At 52.2% G+C, this 24,477-nt stretch overlaps 5 protein-coding genes across 13 annotated transcripts; 2 read left to right on the top strand and 3 right to left on the bottom strand.

The window, feature by feature from the left end:
- The first annotated feature begins 1,705 nt into the window (after positions 1-1,705).
- LOC120668469 (cytochrome P450 77A3-like) lies at positions 1,706-4,453 on the top strand. Its single transcript, XM_039948186.1, has 2 exons — positions 1,706-3,002; positions 3,638-4,453. Exons 1-2 carry the CDS (start codon positions 1,908-1,910, stop codon positions 4,103-4,105), a joined length of 1,563 nt encoding a protein of 520 aa, XP_039804120.1. The 5' UTR covers positions 1,706-1,907; the 3' UTR covers positions 4,106-4,453.
- An 8,010-nt stretch (positions 4,454-12,463) lies between these two features.
- Positions 12,464-15,783, bottom strand: LOC120668470. Of its 2 annotated transcripts, XM_039948187.1 has the most exons (4): positions 15,693-15,768; positions 15,420-15,578; positions 14,141-14,220; positions 12,464-12,818 (listed from the first exon to the last, which is right to left on the bottom strand). In XM_039948187.1, exons 2-4 carry the CDS (start codon positions 15,531-15,533, stop codon positions 12,728-12,730), a joined length of 285 nt encoding a protein of 94 aa, XP_039804121.1. In that variant the 5' UTR covers positions 15,534-15,578; positions 15,693-15,768; the 3' UTR covers positions 12,464-12,727. The 2 variants fall into 2 exon arrangements, with proteins under 2 accessions (XP_039804121.1, XP_039804122.1); XM_039948188.1 differs by lacking the exon at positions 12,464-12,818 and adding an exon at positions 13,456-13,900 and having other exon boundaries at positions 15,420-15,783.
- Positions 15,784-15,988: 205 nt separating this feature from the next.
- Positions 15,989-18,126, top strand: LOC120668472 (40S ribosomal protein S14). Its single transcript, XM_039948190.1, has 6 exons — positions 15,989-16,129; positions 16,917-17,036; positions 17,124-17,169; positions 17,250-17,335; positions 17,541-17,670; positions 17,781-18,126. Exons 1-6 carry the CDS (start codon positions 16,127-16,129, stop codon positions 17,846-17,848), a joined length of 453 nt encoding a protein of 150 aa, XP_039804124.1. The 5' UTR covers positions 15,989-16,126; the 3' UTR covers positions 17,849-18,126.
- A 215-nt stretch (positions 18,127-18,341) lies between these two features.
- Positions 18,342-19,546, bottom strand: LOC120668471 (early nodulin-like protein 1). Its single transcript, XM_039948189.1, has 2 exons — positions 19,230-19,546; positions 18,342-19,148 (listed from the first exon to the last, which is right to left on the bottom strand). Exons 1-2 carry the CDS (start codon positions 19,399-19,401, stop codon positions 18,490-18,492), a joined length of 831 nt encoding a protein of 276 aa, XP_039804123.1. The 5' UTR covers positions 19,402-19,546; the 3' UTR covers positions 18,342-18,489.
- Positions 19,547-20,332: 786 nt separating this feature from the next.
- Positions 20,333-23,699, bottom strand: LOC120668473 (CRIB domain-containing protein RIC10-like). Of its 8 annotated transcripts, none has more exons than XM_039948195.1 (6): positions 23,495-23,699; positions 23,270-23,370; positions 23,000-23,077; positions 22,766-22,863; positions 22,547-22,652; positions 20,333-21,336 (listed from the first exon to the last, which is right to left on the bottom strand). In XM_039948195.1, the coding sequence occupies exons 3-6, from the start codon at positions 23,055-23,057 to the stop codon at positions 21,077-21,079; spliced, it is 522 nt and encodes a 173-aa protein (XP_039804129.1). In that variant the 5' UTR covers positions 23,058-23,077; positions 23,270-23,370; positions 23,495-23,699; the 3' UTR covers positions 20,333-21,076. The 8 variants fall into 8 exon arrangements, with proteins under 8 accessions (XP_039804129.1, XP_039804127.1, XP_039804126.1 ...); XM_039948193.1 differs by having other exon boundaries at positions 23,252-23,370; positions 23,495-23,692; XM_039948192.1 differs by having other exon boundaries at positions 23,252-23,407; positions 23,495-23,692.
- Positions 23,700-24,477: the final 778 nt, after the last annotated feature.

The raw sequence follows: 24,477 nt of genomic DNA on the forward strand, positions 1-24,477 counted from the left end.
AACTGAGCTTTCAAGTGGCAACAGGTCGGCCGTTGTGCTATTACCCAGATCTGGTCAGCCTCGCGTGGGCACAAGGAAACCATAATGATCCAGTCGCCTTTCTGGTCCTGCGCAGCGAACCGGAACGCGGCGTTGGTTAACAGACAATCCCACTCCCCCAGAGAGGCGCGCACCGGGATTTGGCTTTGCAGGGGTGGGGAGACGGGCGGGAGCTGTGCACAGTTCTTGTTCAGCTCGACTAGCCCAGGGACACACTTGGCCCATGGACAGGCAAGTTATTTCGGTTCCCCTGCGCTCAACCGCCCGCAGCCGCACAGTTTACACTGGCAGGCTTTCTAAAACTCGACAGGTGGTGGGGGTACGATGCGCCCAACCGTTTTTTAATCAAGAGGAAATAACGGTTTCGATTGAGAAAACTCTTCGAACTAATGAGGGAATTTTTTTTATCCACAGGAAATTCGCTCCATGCGGGATTTGAACTCCAGACTTGTAGTGTGCCGCCGGAGTGCTTCAACTAGCTGATCTAGAATTTTTTTTTTGGCACTGGCAGGCTTTCTAGCACCAACGAGTTGAAGATTTTTTACCGTCTCTGAAAATGTGTCGATTGTAAATCAAATTGCTGAGGTGGTTCGTCTTTTTTAATATGTACATTGGAATTCAAGCCTCAAGCTTAGCATGATGCTCATATTTTCTTGAATATTGAAAAGATGATGCAGTTATTATTTATTTAGTAGAGGGATATCTGAATTTGGGCTTCAACCTATCATTTTCAGATGTACATATTTTCAGGGACATATAGGGACATCTGAAACTACAACTGTCTGAAACTCCTACTTGAGGACATTCCTCACCTGCGGTTGCCAGATGTATCAGCAACTCCAAGAATTTGGGCATCACAAAATGTAGGAAACTCTGAACAAGGCTGGCATCTCTTATCTGTCCGCGTGTTTTTGTTATAGAAGAAACTCCACGACGACACACCAAGCAAAAGGAACCTTTCGGCGGACCTGCAAACACCCAAACCCAGCAAGACTGCAAGAGAGGAAGGTGAAGCACCTCCGATCCAAAAACGGAGCTTTCGCCATCATTCCCCTGAGTCTCCATCGGATCGTAACCGAATGTTGCCAGGGCCCTCCGATAGCGATCACGCTGCTGCTGCTCCTTCTTCTTCTTCGCGTACGTGCTAATCGATTCGGCCAGCCGCCTCTAACGCCGCACCGCAATGGTGGGAGGCCGTTCCGTCCCGGCCGGCGTCCCGCGTCCCCCTCAAACTTAAAGATCGGTCACGGCGGGGCGCGCGCGACCCGCCCGGCCGGTGCAACCGCGACCCGACCCAGCCGACCGTCCCGGCCGGGTCCGGCACGGAGGTCACTTCACCCGCGTCCTCGCTAGCTGCCTCACTCGCCGGCCGGTCCGCCAGTAGACCAGTACTACTACCCGCGTCCTCGCCGTCGTCGTCTCCCCAACCGCACCGGGCTCGTGGCACTGGCGCGCGCCATTAAGGAGCCTGGCCTAGCTCTACTTCTAGAGGATGTCAAGGGGCGGCCATGGTGGCCAGGCTAGGCGGCGAGCTGGTGCTGGGGTTTTTCTTTTCTCCGGCTCCGAGCCCTCACACAAGCCCGCATTCAATAACACGCTGGAGCATTCATGGCCCTCTTTCAGAAGGTGGATGGCGCCCATTTACGCCGCCACAGTACGAGCCCTCCCTCCCCGCTCCTCCGCTATATAGCGCCCCGCCACCCACTATCCCCCACTGCCATTGCTCACTTGCTCAGCTCAGCAGAGCACTGTACACTACACATCCATACTGACAGCTGGTTCGTCTCTGGCTGCTGCGGTGGTAGCAGCAAGAAGAGGTGGCTGGAGCTAGCTAGAGGGGAAGACGATCGATCGAGCGAGAGACGACGATGGACGTGAACAACGTGCTGCTGGTGGTGCTGGCGGCGGCGCTGGCGGCCATGTGGTGGCGGCGGTGCTCCAAGACCGGCGGCGCGGACGGCCTCCCGCCGGGGCCGCCGGGGTGGCCGGTGGTGGGCAACCTCTTCCAGGTGATCCTGCAGCGGCGGCCCTTCATGTACGTGGTGCGCGACCTGCGCGAGAAGTACGGGCCCATCTTCACCATGCGCATGGGGCAGCGCACCCTCGTCGTGGTCACCTCCGCGGACCTCATCCACGAGGCGCTCGTCAAGCAGGGCCCCATGTTCGCCAGCCGCCCCGAGGACAGCCCCACCCGCCTCCTCTTCAGCGTCGGCAAGTGCACCGTCAACTCCGCGCCCTACGGCCCGCTCTGGCGCGCGCTCCGCCGCAACTTCGTCGCCGAGATCGTGTCGCCGCACCGGGTCAAGGCCTTCTCCTGGATCCGGGAGTGGGCCGTCAACGCCCACCTGCGCCGCCTCCGCGCCGAGTCCGCCGCCGCCGGCGCCGTGCGCGTGATGGCCAGCTGCCGCCTCACCATCTGCAGCATCCTCATCTGCATCTGCTTCGGCGCCAAGGTCCCCGACGACCTCATCCGGGAGATCGAGGAGGTGCTCAAGGACGTCATGATGATGACCATGCCCAAGCTCCCGGACTTCTTGCCGCTCCTCACGCCGCTCTTCAGGAAGCAGCTCGCCGAGGCCCGCCGCCTGCGCCGCCGCCAGCTCGACTGCCTCGTGCCGCTCGTGCGCGCGCGCAGGGAGTTCCTCCGCGACGGCGGCACCAGGAAGGCGGCGGCCGCCGGCGTCGAGATGATGAGCGGGCCCGGCGAGGCGTACGTGGACTCGCTCTTCGACCTCGAGCCGCCCGGCCGCGGGAAGCGCCTCGGCGAGGAGGAGCTCGTCACGCTCTGCTCCGAGGTCATGAGCGCCGGCACCGACACCAGTGCCACCGCGCTCGAGTGGGCCATGATGCACCTCGTCCTCGACCCCGCCGCCCAGGAGCGACTCTACGACGAGGTCGTCGGCAAGGTCGGCAAGACCGCCCGGATCACCGAGGCCGACGTCGAGGCCATGCCCTACCTGCAGGTAATCACCACCAGTCCCCTCTCTAGCTAGAATAGAATGCGTTGATCCAATACTATGAATTTGCAGGAATGATTGATTATCACAGTAGCGGTGTTTAATTCTCGCACCACAATACGGAATTCTTCTAGCTTTCCAAATGATTCCAAACCTTTTTCCTTAAAGGAAATTAGACTGTTCGTGCACATGCGAGCCTTGGTGCCAAACTGGATTGGTACTAGGACACTCACTTTGCCTTCATCTGAAGGACAGGCACGCAGAGGACAATGATAGCTGATGCCTGTCAGCAACTCAAGTAGTGATGGGAGGATCTTTAAATGATAGGCTCCTCCCATGACGATACAAATGTGTTGAGCGGCTACTAATTTCGGACAGTTCAAGCTGGAGTTAGGACCATGAGGTGGCACAAATAACTTGCCGCTGTCCGAATAATAAATTCTTCTAGAAGAGATACGGAGTAGATGACACTAGTGTGTTGTCATGAAAGTGACGTTCTTGATCTTGATCTAGTTGTAGGCCTGTCGATTATCACTGTAGTATTAATCAGGATAGGGTCTGCCAAGCAAGATTCTGAAACTGAAAGCGATGGTTTCCATGTTCCTCGATCGCCTCCCCGGCGGCCGGCGTGGTGTTTGCAGGCGGTGGTGAAGGAGACGTTCCGGCGGCACCCGCCGAGCCACTTCGTGCTGTCCCACGCGGCGACGCGGGACACGGAGCTGGGCCGCTACCGCGTGCCGGCGGACGCCAGCGTGGAGTTCTACACGGCGTGGGTGACGGAGAACCCGGCGACGTGGCCGGACCCGGCGGCGTGGCGCCCCGAGCGGTTCCTCGACGGCGGCGAGGGCTTCGACACCGACATCACCGGCACCCGCGCGCTCCGCATGATGCCCTTCGGCGCCGGCCGCCGCATCTGCCCCGCCGCCACGCTCGGCGTGCTCCACATCCAGCTCATGCTCGCCAACATGGTGCGCGAGTTCCGGTGGGTGCCCCCCGCCGGCGAGGGCCCGCCGGACCCCACCGAGACCTTCGCCTTCACCGTCGTCATGAAGAACTCGCTCCGCGCCGCCATCGTCGAGCGGGCGCCGGCCGCGGCGGCGACGGCGTAACGCCGGCCCGGCCGGGGCGGCGCCATTGAATTTGCCACGTACGTGAACGTGTGCTGCCGCGGTGCGTTTGTGCTGTACGGGTCGGTAATTACGGCGGGGGTTAAATTTGGTGCGGCGGCGGTATAAATTCTCCACGGTGGTCGGCGGATCGATCCTGGCTGTTGGTTGGTTGACGGACGGATGGATGGATGTGCAAGCACGAGGCTACCATAAATTCTTTTTTTCTCCTTGTAGCGTGCCTCTGTTCTAGTATGGATTTCTATTGTTTTAGAATTCTTTTTTTCTTTCTCGATTTGATGAAAAGATGTACGTACTACTACCACTACCAATGCTCTCGATCTTCTCATATATATTGGTGTCATGATGTCCAAAAACAACCGTGTCCATCCATCTCTCCTCTCCTTGCGGCTGGTCAAAGGCAGCGATACGAGAACCGACGGCGCCGCGCCGTAGCTGTGTATGAGAAGGAGAGGAGGGGGTCGCAGACAGTTTGACTTCCCGCCTTCTAACAGTGAGCAACGATCTCTCTTTCATCGGGGGCAGATGCTTGGCGACCATATTCTACATCACGATGCACATCGGCAATCCGACAACGCACAGAGTCGGCGGACGGATGCCGGAGTTGGTGCTGCCATAGCGTGCAAGAACATCGGGCAAAAGCTTGCAACCATGACGCCTATGGGTGTCATGGCCCTTCCTGAAGGCGTTATGGAGGTGTTCTTGTATTGCATACAAATAGCAGCCGTTCCTCATGTATTCTAACAGTTGGCAACAATTTCTCTTTCGCCGGGGGCTGGTGCTTTTCCAATGGCGACATTTTTGGCGTCGCGATGCACCTCGGCGATCCGGCAATGCACAGAGTCGACAGCAGATCGAGGTGGCGGGGCAACGGGGATGAGGGCGCCATGGTTGCTAAGTGGCGTAGTGGCCAGATGCAGCAGCGATTACTCTGACCAGCTATTTTTGGTCTACTGCTGCATGTCGCCATGATCTACAGCCGAGGAGTTTCTTTCAAGTTTATTTTGGTGCACGTTGTTCAAGGCGCGGTGGCTGATTTAGAAGACCGCCATGAAGCGACATCGACATCTTTAGCACTGTCTTGAGAAGTAAACTCATTTTTTGGATGTAGCAGATCTTTAGTACATATATCTTCATGTACTAAAGTTTTTATTATTCTTAGTTGTTGTAATAAGTTTAGCTATGTGTGGTTACGCAAAGGCTTTAGGCTGTGTGTGTTACCGCAGAGGCCGGAATATATTTCCTTTATCTAAAAAAATCTCTCCTCTCCTCATTTGTGCAGTCTGTTACTATAACAATGCGCATGGAACAGAAGAAAATGAGTGTCCTTTTTGGGGCAGTTCTGATCTGCCGGTCTAGGAAACATCGAGCACTTATGGTGTTTTTCTACGATGGCTTTGGCAAATTGGGGCGTGTCACTGTCTGATGCATGAATGCAAATTTGATAGCAGCAGTTACTGCTGATGGTACAGGTGCTAATTTTCAGGGCAGAGGCAAGGGGACCTCCGTCCACGGGTGTGTCGATGCAAAAAAAAAAAAACGCCAATGGCCCCAAACGGGACCTCATTACTTTGCATGGGGCCGGCATGTTTCTTGCGTTGCGTTCGTTCGTTTCCTCTCACCGGCTCAGCTATGTGGCCACGACCGCCGCCGCCGCCGCCCTAGCTCGGCTGGCCGGTTTGCCGCTCATCGAACCCTCCGCGCCGCCGCGGATTGTGTTCGGCTCCCCGATCCGCGGCGGCGCCAGCTGATTGGATGCAATGGCTGCTGAAAATGCGTGGTTTCAAAATAAAAGTGCCCCTCCGATCGCCAGCATGCGTTTCAGAACTAGACCGTGTTTGGCTCCAACTTCCAATTGAAATTTGGTCTGCAAAACTGATTTTATTTTAATGAAACGATCTGCAAAACGGCTGTGAGGTCCATGTCTTTCCTCTTCGGAAGGAGCCCTATCTGACAAAAATATACCGGAATCTATAATAATTACAACCTCTGTCATGTAATATAAGACATTCTAATAATTCTAAGACAGAATATCGAAGAGAATAGAAGACTCATATACCCTCTGAGAGCTCTTCGTTTACTAGTTGTTCCTAAAATTAAGCAGGGGAGGAGAAATTGAAAAAATAAGTATGCAGCTAAAAGATTAAAAAAAAAATTTCTTTTATACTTATATAATAAGGGACAATTGCAAGGTTGGCCTTTATTTTGAAGTCCAACCACACGTTTGCCCTTGTTGTTTTTAACTTTGCATGTTTGCCGCTGTTTTTGGTCTTCCAGTTGCATGATTGCCCCTGTTTTATTGCAAAACTACTCCTATTTTAGTATAGATTTATATTTGAGTATAAATTTTAAATGATTTATATTTTAGGATAGAGCAAGTATATGTATAATGTAAGCGAATACGGAAACAAACAGTACACTGTTACATAGTACAATGCCATTAGGCTGTCCGCAGTGGATCCTTTAACCCGAACGCTACGCCATCCGGAAGGACGAGAATACAGTAAATTTCCCTGCAGCGGGTACTCCAAACAGGTACGCAACGATCCCGGACGGCGCCCGACACGGGATATCCAGCACGGTACGGCCAACACGGTAAAGCGTCGCGGGCGGGCCCCTTAGTCCTTCCCGTGTCAGTCGCCAACCGCCGCTGGTTCTCAGCTCCGCTGATCCACGCCGAAGAGGGAGGGAGGGGGCGAGCGCCCCCGCCCGTGCCAGATCCGCGTTGGGGAGGACCGAGCTCGAGCTCACCAGAGGGAGGGAGGTGGGGACGGCGTCGAGCTCGAGCTGGCCTACGCGCGCGCCGCCGGCGAGCGCGAGCGGAGGGAGAGAGGGGGGGGGGCGCCGGCGTGCGTCGCGGCCGACCGGTTGGGGATGGCCGGAGGCGCACAAGTAGCTCGTCGTGGCCGCCGCCTGGACCAACACGCCGCCAAGCCCCGCCGCCCCTGCGCCATAGCGACCTCCGCCGCCGCCGCCGCCGCCTCCTCCCTCTCCCTCCACTTCTCGCACCCCCACTGCCCGCGGCAGGCGCTGCTCCCCCTTCCACCCTCCCACCGCGCGCCTGCTGGAGAGCAGGGGCGGCCCGCAGCGGTCGAGCTCGAGGCCGAGCTCCCCGCCGGCCGCCACCAAGGCGAGCTCGGTGAGAGGGAAGGAGGCGGCCACCGCACGCAGGTGAGGGGGAGGGAGGCCGGCCGCGCACAGGGCCCGCCCTCGCCACCGCCGCGCCGCTCGCACCCCCGCGCCATGGCCGCTCTACCGCGCGACGCCTCGCCGCGCTACGGCCGCTCCCCCGCGCGACGCGAGCAGGGGTGGCGCCATGGGAGGGGGAGGTGTGCCTGGATCCGTGCGCCATGGGAGCAGGGGGTGGAGCTCAAGGGGCCGCCGCATAACGCCGCGTAGGGAGGGGGCGCTGCACGCCGCGCTGGGGGGCCGTGCTGCCGCAGGCCGCCGCGGGCTGCCGTCGCCGCATGCCCTGACGTTCGTGGAGGGAGCTCGCAAGGAGTGCGCGGTGCGCCGGCTGGAGCTCGCATGGGAGGATGCGCCTCGTCGGCGGGAGCGCGCAGGGAGCTCAGCGGCCATGGAAGAGGGGGAGGAGGAGGGAGGAGAGAGGAGAGCGGCGACCTCCATGGGGCGGCACGGGTGCTTGTCGGTGGAGGGAGGGGAGGGGGCAGAGCAGGGGAGGGGCGGCGAGCGTGATAGAGAGAGCAGGGAGGTAGGAGAGAGAGTTACCGGGGACGGCGGGGAGGAGAGTAAAAAAGAAAAAAAAAAGTCTGGCATGTGGGTCCATCAGCTGGTAGTGATATAGATGATGAAATATAGAGTATGACGGGTGCGGAAAAACTGAATATAGAATAGAGAATATCGATGACCAAATAAAAATATTTCTTTTAGAGGATGGATTTAAAATATGACGAGTACAGACAGCCATGGCACGAACACGGATGCCAACGATGCCGTCTCAGCAATTCAGCATAGACACCGCCACGCCGTCTGAAACGCAAAGGCCAAAGGTATGATGAGAAGACACCGGCTGTATAGATGACTCCCTTGCCGGATCGTTATGATGAGAAGACAACGCAAAGGGGGGCGAGTGGAACAGTAGCTTTGGGCGACCCTTCTTCAACCCGTGGCCCGCCGTGAGCGAGACCTGGGAGTAAGCGCCAGGCCAGGCGATGATAGAGCGGCCGGCCGGTGTGTCAGGCCGGTTTGAAAACCTGGCCGCCGCTGCTCCCTGCCGCTGCAACGCCAGCGCGCCATGGCAACCAACCTTCTTTACTGCGATCGGCAGTGCAGCGAGGAAGAAGAACCGGGTTCACATGCACACATTCAATTCAATAACCCGTCCCTCTACCTGCCTCTTGTTCTCGATCGATCCACTGGCTCAGCTCAGCTAGCTCCTCCAAAGATACCAGCAGTAACCATGCCCCAACCAATAAATGGATCCAACCCCTCCCTCTACCTGCATCCGATATCTCTATCCTTTTTTCACTCTGGGGGAGAGAGAGGGGTCTCAGGCCTTACTTAGATGCATAAAAGTAAATCTATAAATTACTATAGCATTTTTATTTGTATTTGATAATTATTGTCCTGTCATAAGTTAACTAGGCTCAAAAGATTCGTCTCGTAAAATATAAACAAATTATGTAATTAGTTATTTTGTTTAGTTACATTTAATATTTCATGCATACATTAAAAAATTTGATGTGATGTGAAATCTTATAAAGTTTTGAAATTTTGAGGAGAACTAAACAAGACCTCAGCTCACAGACACGGTCACATCTCGCGCATCAGATCTCGCTTGCTTCGATCTTGATCACTGGTTGGCCAAGTGGTCATGCATGCTGCATCGTTCTAGAATGTGTGCGGATCGATCCGACAGATACCGCCTGGATGGCTGGAATTTTTGTCCAGCGCTCCAGCTAGGCGTGCAGCGCTCCAACAAGACCTGAGCTAGCGAAGGAGCGCGCACGGCATGGGCGCATGGCCCCTCGCCATGGCAGGCGTGCAGTGCAGCGCAGTGCGCAGGGCCACCGGAGTAACTCCGGTAATCCGCACAGCCAGCGATCCACGACGGTCTAGACCGGCTCGCCGGCCGGCCGGCCGCGGGATCGATCTGGTCGAGGTTGGTTGTCAATTCATCTCTGCCATGCGGTACCACGGCAGCAGTGCACAGTCGTCGTTATTACCACGCGTGCTCACTGTCACAATGGACCGAGCTACAGCCTACGGCTAGGCCTGACCTGCTCGTGCTCCGCCGTGTTTGTAAAAATTCCCGTACAAAGACGAAAGCACGTATGGAGTACTAAATGAAATTTATTTGTGAAATTTTTTTATGAATGAGTGTAATTTTTCGAGACGAATCTAATGAGCCAAGTTTCACAATGATTGGCTACAGTGATGCTACAGTACCACCCCAAATCATTCTCTAATCATACGGTCAAAAACCTTATTAGATACAGCACATGCTACAGTACTACTAGTATAATTGTGAAGATTGTTTTATAATTAGACTTCATCTAATACCTCTAATTAGTGATCAAAGAGACGAAAAGTTTTCATGATAATTTTCTCATGCCCCAACAAAAAACGGCAAAGTTTGCATTGACGGTTTGACGTTGCCACGTAGGCCAGGGCAGGCCGGTGCGAGCGTCGCCGTGTCGGCAGCGGACGAGCTCCGAGTTCGGCCCTGGCGTCGCGGAGCGCGAGGGCGGTCTCGTTGACCTCGTCGAGCCGCACCGCCTCGCCGGAAGAAGTGGCGACAGACACGTAGGTGCCGCGCGGCGTTCTGCCCGTCCGCGGCCGGGACGCCGGCAAAGGATGCCCGTCAGCCCGTGGCTGCTGGAATCTGGCCGAGCGGGACGGCGACCAAGACCGCATCGCCGTCGTCCTTGGCTCCTGGCCCTGCCGTCCCGGCCCCCGGCGGGCCGGCCGCGCGGCGGCAGGCGGCCGGGCTGGTGCTGACCCCGTCGGCGTTGCGCGCGCACATGGCCCCGGCGCCGCCACTTCCGAAAACCGTCAAACACTTGTACCGACCGGGCCCGAAGCTCACACCGGTGTGTGTCGATGCGACTTGTGCCGTATCTATCAGGCTTGGGCGCTCGTGTCCGCGCGAATGTCGACGCTTGACAGGGACGTCGTAGCCGAACGCCGCCGCCGCGCGCGAGTACCCCGTCGCGCTCGGTCACCGGCCAACCACCGCCGCGCCGCGGGCAGCAACTGGCAAGCACAGGCGGCGCTCGGTCGCGTGCTCGTGTCCGATCCGCAGACCCGCCGGCCGCACCTCGATTGGTGGAGCGTCTCCTCCTGCTGATCGAACGGTCGTCCTCGAGGTACAGTGTGTGGCATCAATCGACGCACCGTAGATAGGGCGCGAGCGCGTGTGCCGGCCGGCCGTGACCTGGGACGACACGCTTTGGTACGGTGGTAGGACAAATGAGGACCGTACGTGCCCACCACTGCTATACTAGGAGGTTCAGGAAGGAGGCCGAGACCATCTAGAAGCCGGCCGGCCGGATGGATGGATGGATGCATCGCCGGGTCACTGTTCACGGAGCCAGCAGCCGGTGCGGTCGTGCGTCGTGCCGAGACTGGCGTGCCCGCGACAGGCGCGTCGCACCAACCATGAGGCGGCCGGTTGCTGCGCGCGCGCGGCGGCGGACCAACCGAGAGGGCGTCGGGTCAGGTGGACGCCCGGCGGATGATGGGTCGCCCGTGAACGATCCGCCGATCAATCAATGTATCCCGTTGGCCGTTCACGTCGCCGGGGAAGGCGTGTTAATGCCCGATCAATGCGGTCACGCGGAGTCTCCGGCCTAGGGAGGATGGCGGTGACGCCGGCGAGACGGAGTCAATTCGCGGCGGGTCAACGGTGGCGAGGGGCGGCAGGAAGGCATGCGCCCGGACATGCCGCCGGAGCCGGGAGAAGCACCGGGCGGCCGCGGGATGCTGTTGCTGCCTTGCCGGCGGGGGCAAGCCGGGTTCGCTCGCCGTCCGTCCACGTCGCAGGATGAAGGGCCCCCGCCCGGGCGCCGGCGGCGGGTCCGAGGTTGTTCGATGCGCGCGAGGCTGCTACAGTACCGCAAGGGATCGGCGGCGAGGGTTCGAGCGCGGAAGATCGTGCCCCGGCTACCGGCCTGCCGCCGCCTCAGCTCCGGTCTGCAGCTCGCGTGAGTGCTGCGACGCGGTGCATGGCTCGGCACGTGTTCGGACTGCGCGAGGTGCGAAGGAACGGCAACGGATGAGCAGTAAACGGGCCATGGGAGAAGTTGTGCCTGGCCCATGGCCAGATCCCAGGATCCAGATGGCCTGACTGGTCCTGGGCTCCTGAACAGAATCTGCGGAAACAAGTATTCCTTCCGTCCTAAAATAAATATAATTTTAATTTTAGGACCAAACACGTAAATCAATTAAATGTGTGAAATTACTAAAATACCCCTTGTCTTTTGTGAGAAGAGTCCGGATATTGTTTTGTCTTTTTTATAAGAAGTTTCCGGAGACTCCTGTCTTTTGTGGAAGATGGGTTAAAGTTACATTTTTTGTGGGACAAATTGTGAACTCTAGAATTATATTTATTTTGGGACGGAGGGAGTACCTCGATCTAGTCTAGCTACGAGGAGCTACGAGGTCAAGCGAGAAGATTTTTTTCCCCGAGAATACGCGTACCTATCATCGCATCGCATTACGAAGAAAATAGAATACTTATCTTTACAACGCGGGCTGAGAAAGCAAGTGAATCGAACCAGCGAACGAATGATCACAAGGTTCAGTAGGTTCAGTAGCAGCTCGTGAGTGTACCTGTCTGCACACCTTCTGAATCTAGTATATCCTACAGTGCACTGACCAGTGTAGGAACCCAGCATCTTCATGGTACATGTGTAGTTGGTTAGCCAAAAGTTGTGAACAGAAGTAGAGGACAGGACGGAGCGTGAAAGTGTAGCTGGCTTCATGGAGCAGCTGTCCCCGGCAGCCGTGACCGTGCTAACGGGAATTCACAGGCATGGATCCGTGGTCGATGCGTGCTTGGGATCGTCACCAGCGATGTCTCGAGCAGAAAAACTGTCCTTGACAGTTATGAGCAGCCGGCAGCGGCAGCTTCGGATCCGCAGCTCGTTGTGAATTCTCCACAACTTGCTGCAGATGCAAGAATGAATTCTCGCGCAAAAATGGCCGGCAGAGAGCAGAGAGGGGAGGGCGAAGCAAGAAGGCAGGCCCCAGCAGTACAAGGAGGTAATGCCAAGGAGAAGTGTAGGAATCAACCACCATTCATACGCAACTGTGCACATGTTACCACTGTCAAGTACGAACAACTCTGTCGAGAGAGAACACGAGAACGGACCAAGGTACGTAGGTCTGGATGCCCAAAGGGAACTGGACCAGCACGTCGCATTTCAGTACCAAGAGGCACGGCACAGGTCTTACATAAGAAACAGCGATTCCAGTGAGTAGGCCACATGGAAAGGCAGCTCTGTGGGTCAGGGTTTATTTAGATTATAAACATGCAAAGATAAACAGCTTTGTGCTCACATGATATGAACCCTAGGAGGTAAAAAGCTGCTGCTTGAAAGGCGCAGGAAAATTTGTATGAGATGAACTAGGCATGCTTGCTCAAGATTCGGATGCTGTTTGTTCCAGATTGACTTCCACCCTTCTCGGAGGATCCAGCTGCAGGTAAGTATAGGGTTCGGTTGGTTCCTCCCTGCAAAACACAGGTCCATATGTCAACAACTGATGATGCTAATTACAGGGACAATCTTCAGGGTCATAGACTCATAGTACTTTTTGCAAGTTCTCAATGTGGAAGAATCCAGGGCCTTTTTATGACGGCCAAGATTGCCTGGTGTTACCACACTTTCATGCCTAGCTTGTTGTAAAGAAAAGGGCACCATAACTAAGATTACCTCTCAAGTAACAAAGTCTGCATGCCTAAGGCATCTTACCACAACTCCATGAGAGTATGGCGCGTGGAGCCTAGCTCAAAAAAGGTTTGGCATGCCTAAGTTGTGAACCAATGTTCACGCAACTAAGTCAAACAGTTAGTTTCTAGTTTCCTGGGTGGATTACCATGAGCTGCATGCTTCAAATGAAGTCCTCAAGCAACTTCGTGTTTTCTGTACAACAGCTTTCTGAAGTACTAACCCTTACTTTTTTCTAGGAAAAACTTTAGTTAAATATGTTATGATATTAGGTTGTTTAACACCCTTTTCAAGTCGTGGCATATTGATTACTTATTGTTCATTTTAGAGGCAGTTAATCGCTTAAGCTGAGCCCTGGCTTGTTCGAGAAAACTGCTGCTCCCAGCCAGGTTGTCTCAGTCACCAACTTGGCCAAATGACTAACCAGGATGAGATATCCACACATATGTTGACTAATCCTGAGCCAGGTTTCACAGCTACCAATACATAAAAAGACATGTCTGATCCAAGAAACCTAAGCAACTAACAGAAACACCTTCTCAAAAGATGCAACATCACATTTGGAAGCAAGCCATTCTCTGAGAGAAACAAGCTGATGGCAGAGGCAGTCCGAGAAGTATGCAGGGAGTCTCTCCATAAACTTTCGCGACTCACATCAACAGAGAACTGACTTATATAAATTCTACAAGAATGTTAAAATCACCTAACCTAATTCATACTATTCAGTAACTACATGATAGAACTGAGGCAAAGCCATGCAGTTGAATATTGCTGCCACATCAACATGTTCCAAACTGCCAAAATCTTAACTCCTGTGGAGATAACTCTTCATGGGCCATCTCCGCAGTTACTAGTTGATATCCTCCTAAACAAAGATATAAACAATATAAAGTGGCCTGCCTTAAGATTAACTACACTTTAGTCTGTACATGCTAGTTTAGATTCCCCTTAATCAGAGCTTTTCTATTTCTAATTCTATTATCACATTTTAGAGCTTCAATGCATTAGAACTATCCAACAGTGTGTCCCATTGTATCATAGATTTGAGACCAGATAAGATACGCCAAAAGCATCAAACACATAAATGTTGAGAAGGTACACATACCCAGGTTTTGATCGCATGCACTGCCAGAAGAGCTTGAATGGACCCGGAACTGTCTTGAATGGGTTCCCTTCAAAGGCAGACTGCAAAAATAATGGACAAAGCCAGTGTACATTCAGCATATGTATATGGAAGAATTTCAGACATATCAATGCAGCTTCTGACCTAATGTTGACAAAATCATGAAAAAAACAAAGCCAATGGTTTCAGCCTTATGTTGAACCTATGCAGTAAGTGGCTATGATTGATAAGTGCTCACTACCGATCCCAAATGGGGTTTTAGGATTGTTGATGCTGGCAAGTTCAGTGTTAGCAGATAGCACAGCAACCATGTCATTATAATGACAGTGGACAACACCAAATGATAGGTGATAGTACTTATGCTGATCTTTGCTAAAACAACTAGTTTCATGATGTTATCAATACCTACTTTTCTCAGGGCTTTAACAGAAACAGGAAAACATCAGGATGATTCCTAAATTCTAATTCTAAACCATTCATAAATGTGCACTTAGGCTTAGATATGGGGTGAATCCCACCATGGAAGCAGGCATATTAGTCAGGTTGGCTAATTGCCCATTCTTAGCGATTCTTTGCAGATTTAAGCTGGGGCTACCAACAGTAGTCCAAAAGAATAACAGCAGTGCAAAACAGAACCTGATTAAAGGTTGTCGACAACAGTTCTGAGTTTCATCAGAGATGAAATGGAGGTTCGTCGACAGGCGCTTCAGAGGCAGCCGAGCTATTTAGATTCTTAGTGTTGTCATTGTGTACGAGCTTGAGTTTTCTAGTTTCATTATGTAAACAAAATTATGTAAGAACCCGCATTCTACTCCTCCTTAAATGATATGGCAGCACTCCTGCCCTTAATTTCAAAAAAAAAAATTAACGGTTGTCAAATCATGGTTTCTTCTGGGGTCCACGCAGGCAAACATTACGTGACAAACATTCCAGGAATACATGATCCACATTACCCAACAGCATTGTGCTTAGATATGGGGTCAATTGGAGTTTCAAGCCGTGATGGCTGTGAAGCATTCACTGAAAATCTGAAACAATGCAGTGCCAGCCTGATGAAATATCGAGTGACCCTAAGCTGGGCACAACCAAAATTGGTAGATGACAGCAAGCAGATATTGGGGATACATTACTAAACCGGCCAAAAACTATCATCTGCTACTGATCGTTCAGATATTAATGACTAATAAGCTGTGAGAATCCTTGTTCATCAGCAAAATGGGCAAACCACTAGCAGCACAATATGACTAGAGAGCAAGCGGACCTGGACGACGTCCTCGGCGCGGTCGTTGCAGCGGTGCGCCTTGGGCTGCCTCGTGTCGCCCTCCGGCAAACCCCACGGGCTTTCCCTCCGCGGCACCGGCCTCTCTTCGCTCATCTTCCCCCTCGTCCCCCTCTTCTCTTCTCCCCTCTCCCCTCCTCGCTTCAGAGAACAGAAAAATGAGTCAGATTCATCAAATCACTCAGCAAGATACACCCTCCCACAAATCCTCAGATCACGGCAACGCAGGGGAGAGATAGGAGGAGACGCGCTCACCGATCGACCTCGCCTCTTACCCCTCTGCGCGCTGAGTGCGTCCGATCCCGGGACAGCTGCTTCTATTCCTCCCCACTGCTCAAGTCCAAGCAGAGGGTGATGGGGAAGGCGACGATACCAAATGGGCCGCATTCTTATCCAGCCCGTTTAGCCTAAAAGTTCGGCCCCTTAGGAGGTAAAGCCACCAAATTACCGGTCCGGGTCTCGCGCAAGAAACAGGGCCCACCTGCAGGGGCAGAAGGGCGAGGGCAAAAGAGGAATTTGCGTTGAGCAATGGTGGGACTAAAACCCTAGTGGGCCGCGGTCTCGTATATAAGCGGGCACCCCTCATTCTTCGCCCCTCTGAAGTTTCGGCGGCGGCGTAGGCAGCGGCGGCGTGCTCGTGATCTCAACACCAGGCGCTCGGCTCCGGTCACCCGTCGCTCCAAGCAACCATGGTAAGCTAGTCTCGTCTCGTCTGGTTAAGGCTCGCAAGAGGATCTAGGTGCAAGCATGGTAGACTGGTAGTGGCGGGGGGAGTTTGGAGATGGTGCCTGAGCGCATAGATTTGGCTGGAAAATTTGTTGGTTGGAGATTTGGATTTGTGTGCTGGACCGGTAAATCACAATCGAGATTGGAGTTTCGCTGAATTAGTAGTTGACTGTCGTTATGTTCTGGGCAATATTTATGCGAATCTAATCATACTGTATCAGTGTTTTCAGAGAAGTTCTGCTGGTAAATGCAATATTAAAACCGTGGAAGTATTGACATGGCTAAAATCTATTTGGTAGCAACTAAAATTACAAGCTGCTGATTGCGTTAGGGTTCGCTTGGGTTTAATTTCTTTCTAAATTTGTAAATCTGTATGTTCAGCTGGATACGGTGTATTGCAAGTCCTGTTTGGTCTTGAAATGGTTGGTTTGATTAGTAGACTTAGACTGAGACCAAGTTACAGTTGAATAGCTTGTAGCTGTTTTAGCTAAATGAAGTTTTTTCTCTTAATGTCAATCCATTGTGTACCGTCACGCAAGCTATTTATGCTACTGTCTTGTGCCCAATTAGAATGGTGTTTTGATCACCTTATAGCCCCAACAATGATTGTAATATCTCAGCTCAGGTCACCTCATTGTGTACTGTGGAATTGTTTCTGGAGTAGTATATTCTTGCTACTTTCTTGTGCCGAATTATTTATTTAATGCAGGTATGATAAGTTCAATGTCATCTGATAGTAGTATATGTTTGCAGTCGAGGAGGAAGACCAGGGAGCCCAAGGAGGAGAATGTCACCCTTGGCCCCACTGTCCGCGAAGGAGAGTTTGTCTTTGGAGTTGCTCACATCTTTGCATCCTTCAACGATACCTTCATTGTAAGTATTGTGTGTTTTACCTCTGCGTCACTGCGTGGACCTTTCATTCGCTTCCCATGTTTAATTGTGTGATGTTCTTATGTGCAGCATGTTACTGATTTGTCTGGGAGGGAAACTCTGGTTCGGATCACTGGTACTGTCCCTTCTCTTCAGTCCATGGTGGTCAATGATGGCAATTGTATTTAGTTGTAACCATGGTGTACAATCATGTAGGTGGCATGAAGGTCAAGGCTGATCGTGATGAATCGTCACCTTATGCTGCTATGCTTGCAGCTCAAGATGTTGCAGCTCGTTGCAAGGTATGTGTAATGAGGTCAAGAATATCTTATGAAATTCTGCTACAATCAGTCTCATTGATTTATTAATCGGCATCTCATTGATATTCGGCTGTGTATCCAAAGATGATGCCTGCTTAATTAACTTGTCACTTATTAGCATAATGTAAGGCTGCTGATTTGGTTGCTGTATCCAGATATGTAATTTATGAGTTGGTATTGTCTTCAGGAGCTTGGTATCACTGCACTGCACATTAAGCTTCGTGCAACCGGAGGCAACAAAACCAAGACTCCTGGGCCTGGTGCTCAGTCTGCTCTCAGGGCTCTTGCTCGTTCTGGCATGAAAATTGGGCGCATTGGTATGAATTTTGATATCTTGCAAACACTTTCTCGACTTAGTTTGGTCAGTTGTCTTGCAGAATGCTGTGTTATTTCTGTACACTGATGTCAAAATTTGTGTCATGTGCAGAGGATGTTACCCCAGTTCCCACTGACAGCACTCGCAGAAAGGGTGGTAGGAGGGGAAGGAGGTTGTAGGCGTCTTCTCCTGGCAATTTGCCATCTCGTGGCTCAGGCCATGAAGAAGCTAGTCCTTTCTGGGTAGTGTTGCAATTTGCCATCTCGTGGCTCAGGCCATGAAGAAACTAGTCCTCTCTGGGTAGTGTTGCTGTTTCTATGCTTGTCAAGAGGAGCTTTAATTTTGCTCTATGTTGAGGATCATTTACCGTTAGTTGAACCTGTGATGTTGCACGGATGATATTTTGGTTGAGGAATTGACTTGTCATATTTATGCTAAAACATGTGTTTTCACTCTAGAACCTACCTGTTGGATGGCATGCACGTGTTTTTGCTTGGTGCTGATCAGAAACTACTCTCCTAATGCGAGTTTCAGCATCGACGTTTTAATGGTCATGTGCTGACTCAGCTCGAGATGGTGCTGTGATTGTGTGCTAATGTTTCCAGAATTATTTTCACAAGATGTGGAATCGTGGATGCTTGCCTGCTGAGCATTTCAAGATCGAGACAAATATGAAAACAAACGCAATCGTGCGTACATTTATTATTCCACAAACATGAGAACAAATTCAAATACAAATGATCATGATCCTTTTCACAGTGCAAGTTATCCCACTCGAATTACACTACTGCACAAAAGAACGCCTCGTAGAAAGATCGTTTCAGGCAGCAAGCATGGCGTAGCCGATGATGGCGCCGAGCGAGCCGACCAAGCCAGCGACCCCCGGAGCGGCGGCGTTCGTGTTGGTGCCGCTGGCGGAAGGCGGAGGCGGCGTGGCGTTGCCCTCGGCGCCCGGCGCGTTGGCGGAAGTGGACGGCGGCTGCGACGCACCACCTCCCGGGGTTGTGGACGGCGCCGGGGCCATGGGCGCCGGTGGCGAGCCCGAGGAGGTGGTGGGAGCAGGCGCGGGAGCCGAAACTGCCGGGGACGGCGGTGAGGCTGGGGTGGCCGCGGGCGCCGGCAGAGGGGCGGCGCCTGAGGGTGGTGGCGACGAGGGGCTCCGCGCAGGCGCGGCCGCAGGAGGCGGCGAGGACGGGCTCGGCAGAGGCGCGGGGGACGGCGGGGACATCGTGGGCGGGGCCCCGGCCCCGGGCGGGGTGCGCGCGCCGGTGCGATCAGCGAGGACGACGACGATGAGCTTCTCGTTGGCCCGGCAGCTGGCCTCGTTGCCGCTGATGAAGAAGAAGGGGCCCGAGCGGTCGAGCGTGAACACCGTGTTGCCGTCGTTGAACTTCTGGAGGTACGAGGAGACGTTGCACGCGTTGTACGCCGCCGGGTCCACCAGGAGCACCGAGTCCGTCTCCTTGGGGTACACGAACACTGCACGTACATGCACGATCGGTCACGCGTCATGGCAACATGTGATCTCGCGGAGGAGGAGGAAGAAGAAGGAGAGCTTACGGAGCTGGTCGCCGATCTGGAAGCGGAGCCTCCCCGCCCAGGTGTTGTAGGGCTCGAAGCCGGCGTCCGGCACGCTCCAGCCTTTCTGGCCGCCAACCCGGAACTGCGTCGCGCTGGCCGCCGCGACCACGAGCGCGAAGCAGGCGAGCCCCAGGCCCGGCGATCTCGCCATGGCCGGAACGCGCTTCGGCTAGCTCGCTTTGCGACCCCGCGGTGCGCCGTCGATCGACGGGAGCTCAGGGAGAAGAGACGCGACACGAGTGCTAGCCTGCGCACTTGGACTCTGGCTGGAGGTGTCGAAGGGTGACTTGACCATCTGGGGCGCAGGGGACGACACGTATTTGTAAGAACCCCCCGGTCGCACGCCGCGGGCTTTACACGGTGTCAGGTTCGTTGCTTTCACCCGTTAACCACCTGGTGTGGCCGGAGGCAAAGTTACCTCGCGACACACTGCGCTCTCCACGTGATCAGCGGAGGTGCCTGGCCCCGGCGACGGCGAGCGTCCCCGGCCACGACCCACGGCGGCGACGGCTCCGCCCCGGCGGCCATCGCGCTGCGCCGGCCTGCAGCCACGCGTGCGCGCGCGGCCACGTCGCCCGAGCTGTCTGTCGGTGCGCGCTTCACAGGATCACCTCGCCGCGCGCCCCCGTGCATCGCGGGTGCCGTGACGAGTGTCGACGGCGACGACGACGGCTCCTCCGTGGCCCGGTCTCGATACGTAGCTAGCCGGTCGGCGTCGTTGTCAGAGGGGCGTGCGTGCGCGACCCGTGCCTATCCGGTGCCATCCATGCACACATGGCGAGCCGCGGGGGCCTGACGCCCCGGTCAAGCGGCCAGCGTCGCTGGAAAGTTCCAGGCCTGCCTGAACGCTCGCATTCATCTGCCCAATCGAATCGATCCAGGGAAATGATAAAAACGAAAGAGCAAAAAAGGAATTCGAGCTCATCGCTTCATCAGTCGACAGATCAGACGTACAGTGAGAGACGATAAGGCCATGTTTAGTTTCCAAAAAATTTAACATCGAATCTTCGAACACATGTATGGAGCATTAAATGCAGTCGAAAAAAATAACCAACTACACAGTTCAATTGGAAATGACAAGATGAATCTTTTAAGCATAATTAGTCTATAATTAGATATTAATTACTAAATAACAACAAAAGTGTTACAGTACCCAAACCCAAAACATTTCATGAACTAAACACCCTCTAACAACCTTTTTTCAGAAACAGTTCTGAACTTTCCTTCTTGTGTTCAGAGAGGGTGGTGCTTTCGCGACCGTGCTGGCGAATTTATTCGAGACTTGACCTGGCTGCGACGAAAGCGAGAGCTCGACCTGCGGCCATGCCTGCACGCGGAGCCCCGAGAAGGCTGGTGGCGGTGATGGACTGATGGTGGCTCAGGACCTTTCTCGCCGGTTGCCACATGTGACCGACCATGGAAAACAAGACTTCTTGGGGCATCGGACAGTGAAGTGCAGAGGAATTCAAACACAAATGTCCCCCAACCCCAAGAGTTTGTTCATGTCAAAAATTCCTGAAGAGGCTAGTGATTCTCCAGCCCTGGCGTCAACGTGATCTTGCTATTGCTGCCGACAGTCCATCATTCAGCAACCAGAACCATTCAGCAAGCGAAGGGACCGCATGGACACAGCCAATTTGCTTGCTCTCTTGTTTTTCACTCGGTTCCTGTCCTTTTTCTGACGAAACTGAACTAGGCTCCATCTTCATACCACGCCCGGAAACCAAACAGACCAAACCCAAGAAAACGTTACAGGCAACAAACCGTGTCAGGAGCATGTACAAGTACGGTGACCGCGGAGGCGCCGCCCTCTGCCGCGATATCGATCAGGCGGCTCGCAGGCCGGCGGGGAGCAGCTCGCCGGAGTCGCTGCACGCGGTGGCGGACGAGCCCGTGGAGCGCCATGAGGACGACCTCGAGGCTGGCGACGGCGTCCGGGCTTTCTTTGGCCTCGTCGTCGGCTTCCTCGCGGCGCCGCTTGGGGTGCCGGCGATGGCGGCGTCGCGCACGGCGGAGCTGTCGGTGGTGGAGACCTCTGCCGGCGGCAGCACGCCGCCTGCCGGTCGCTCCAAGTCTGCAGCAGACACTGCAATGCGAGTCAGCCGCCAAAGAACGCGTGCGACGAAACAACAACAACGCAGCACGGCGCAGCGAGCTAGCGAGTGGTATAATCATTATTATATGATTGAGATGGAGTAAAGATTTTATAATTATCGAATCATGACTGAGTTATTGATTTATCTAGATTTAACTATAGATTGATCTAGATTTATTTAGGTTTATATAGATAAATCTATAGCTCAGTAAAACATGATCCAATAATTATAAAATTTTTACTATAACTCAATCATATAATAATTAGCCCATCATAAAATTTTCATCATAATTTGATGATGGAAACTATAACTATAAATTAATTACAGAAAAATATATATCTAAAACTATAGAAAAAAATTATACTAAAGTATATCATATAATATGTTCAATACGTAGATCTACTTACGTGGAGTTCAACAAAATTGGATTTTTCCCTTTTATGATTTTTTGGTGATTTACTGTGATTTTTCAAAGATTTAGTCAAAATAAAAAATAAAAAAAAATAGAAAAACCGCTGCCACCTCACCCTCAAACCGCTTAGGGAGGTTATTTGAACGGTTTTGTGAGTAAGGAGGCTGGACAGACAGTTTTGTGGTCCAGAGAGGAAAAGCAAATTCGGCTCAAAGTTGAGGGGGGCAAAAATGACTTTTTCCTTTACTTTTTCACTTTCACTTAGGCCCCAGCCAAGTCAGTGGTAAATCCATAAATTTTGGTGCTTGTTTGGTTGAAGGTTGAAATTATAACCAAATGCTATTCTAAATGAGATAAAGTTTTGGTAAAAAAATTGGTATATCTACATTTTGGCATGCTCATATTTTGATCTCCAACCAAGCAAGTCCCGAAAGTCTGCGATGTCCTGCACCACCTAGCCACCTACCTCGATCTTACTCCCTCCATCTTAAAATATAACAACTTTTCGACTTGATCAAAGTCAAATATTTTCATCTTTTGACTAATAATATTTTCAAAAATAATAAATTTTAAATAGAAAATGTTGATGGTTGGTTTCATTATGAATAAACTGATATTACTTTCAGGTTGTAAATCTTTATAGCTTTTTTTACTATCTACGGTTAAAGTTCAAAAGATTTAATTTGGAAAATACCTAAAACTATATTCAGAGACGGAGGTAGTAATTTTTTTCTACTTTAAACCATACGATTCACAGAGAATCTCCATTGGAAACCAAAGATACTTGCCTAGGGAAGCCCAGGAGGTCTGCGTCGACTGCGCATCAGAGCTTATGGATGCTCCTCCTCCTGCTGCTGCCGCCATTACGTCCTCTGCTCCTCTGAATTCACTCATCTGCTCAGATAGAACGATCGACAGAAAATTCAGAACCAATGGTCATTGGTGATTGCCAAGAAGATGTTTTCTTTCTCTTGAAGAATTACAGGAGTCAAGAGGTGATCCCTTACCCAGCTTGGACAGGAGCCGTTAGCGCCGAACCCTATGTGCGACACATGCCTCACGTCCGTAGGGTACCCGATCTCAATCTCATGCTCCCTCTGTACTGCTGGAATCCACAGAGATTCAACCTTACAATCAGTCCTTGATGAGCAGATCCACAGTTCATCGACTGCATACGACTAGTATCTTTATTTCTTTCCGGGAGCGGGATATATAAGATGGACAAATTAAATGGCTCTTACTGAATATTTGAGCGATGATCTTCAACCCTCTGAAGATGCCCTTTATCGTCATCACCATTGCTGCAAGAAGATCGAATGCTGTGTTCAAGATAAAAGCAAGATTAGAATGCTGAAGGCAATGCTCACACATATCAAGCCGGGCCAAGTACCAGGTGATTTTCAGAACCAGGCAATGGAGATCGAAATCAGACTACGCGTGAATCTGTACATGAACACTGACTAGAATTCAGAACAGAGAAAAAGTAGCTGTACCTTCAAGACGATGTGTACCTATGTCGCAAGCGTCCTTGGCTACGAACAAGCAAAACTCGGCGATCCTCCTCGTTCCACCGCAAAACCTCCACTACATCTGAAATTCTGGACGAAAAACACTGCAAACAGAGAGAGGGCAACCGGATCTTTCGGTATCTACACAAAATGATGCGAGTAGAGAAGAGAAAGGTGGTGAGAATGTGAGATGAGATGAGATCGAATGAGACGGAAAGAGATCTGAACCTTCTATATGGACAGCACAGGCCTCCTTAAATAAAGGTGATCGCAGAGTAGGTGGTGTTTCCTCTTCCACTCTCTCCGGGCATTTCTCGAGATAGGTCATAGGTGTCTCTAGTCGTCGCAGGCCGTGCTGTAGCTGTGTACCTCGAGCTTGTTGTGTCGCTGTCCTTCTTAATTTCTTCTTGTTAGCAACTACTAATGCTTTGCACAGTTGCACGATGATCTTTTTGAAAAAGGAGATAGCCGTGTCTGTATGTTCAAGATCAGGATGTGGGTGTTGTTCACCAGTGCAAAACACCGGTTGCCCAGTCACTGTCTCACTGCACATGAGTGAACTTAAGTAAGTCTCGAGTGTACGCATTCTCCTTTACACATTTAACCTAACATCTGAAACTGTTGAGAGCCCAATTTTCTCAAAAGGTTTCTGAGCCAAATTTTCAAAAAGTTTTCAGAGCAAATTATTCAAAAAGTTTTCTGAGCCAGGGACAGTCTACCAAATCACTGAAATGGAGTGTTGACCTGAACCTACATATGTGGTAAACATCTAAACTTTACACGAAGAATCGCTGGATCGGATCTACTTCATGCTTTCCAGTGATATACTGATATCTCATGCAGGAAACTATCCAAGCAATGCATTGATACTGTCCACCGTTTTTGGTTTTCCAGTAGATTGCCCCAGCACGATCTCTTGATAGAGATGAACTTTAAAGACTGGATGGATGGCGGCTCAAATCTGTCATGTATCAATGCATGGGGTCAGATGGTCCTAGACTTTTAACCAGCACGATTACAGCGGCAAATGTTTGGTGGCTGTAATGGAGGACATAAACCTGGAACAGTATATGATAGCAACAAGCTGCGTACTTGGTCAGGTCCAATCATTTCGAGTAGCATCTAGTGCAATGGAGCTTTCCACTTTTAAGTAGATTAGGATGCTAAATATGTAAATTTGATTCCTTTGGTCAGGGGGTACAATTTTTAGC

This window comes from Panicum virgatum, chromosome 4N (assembly GCF_016808335.1).
Source record: "Panicum virgatum strain AP13 chromosome 4N, P.virgatum_v5, whole genome shotgun sequence".
In the NCBI taxonomy this organism is placed as follows: domain Eukaryota; kingdom Viridiplantae; phylum Streptophyta; class Magnoliopsida; order Poales; family Poaceae; genus Panicum; species Panicum virgatum.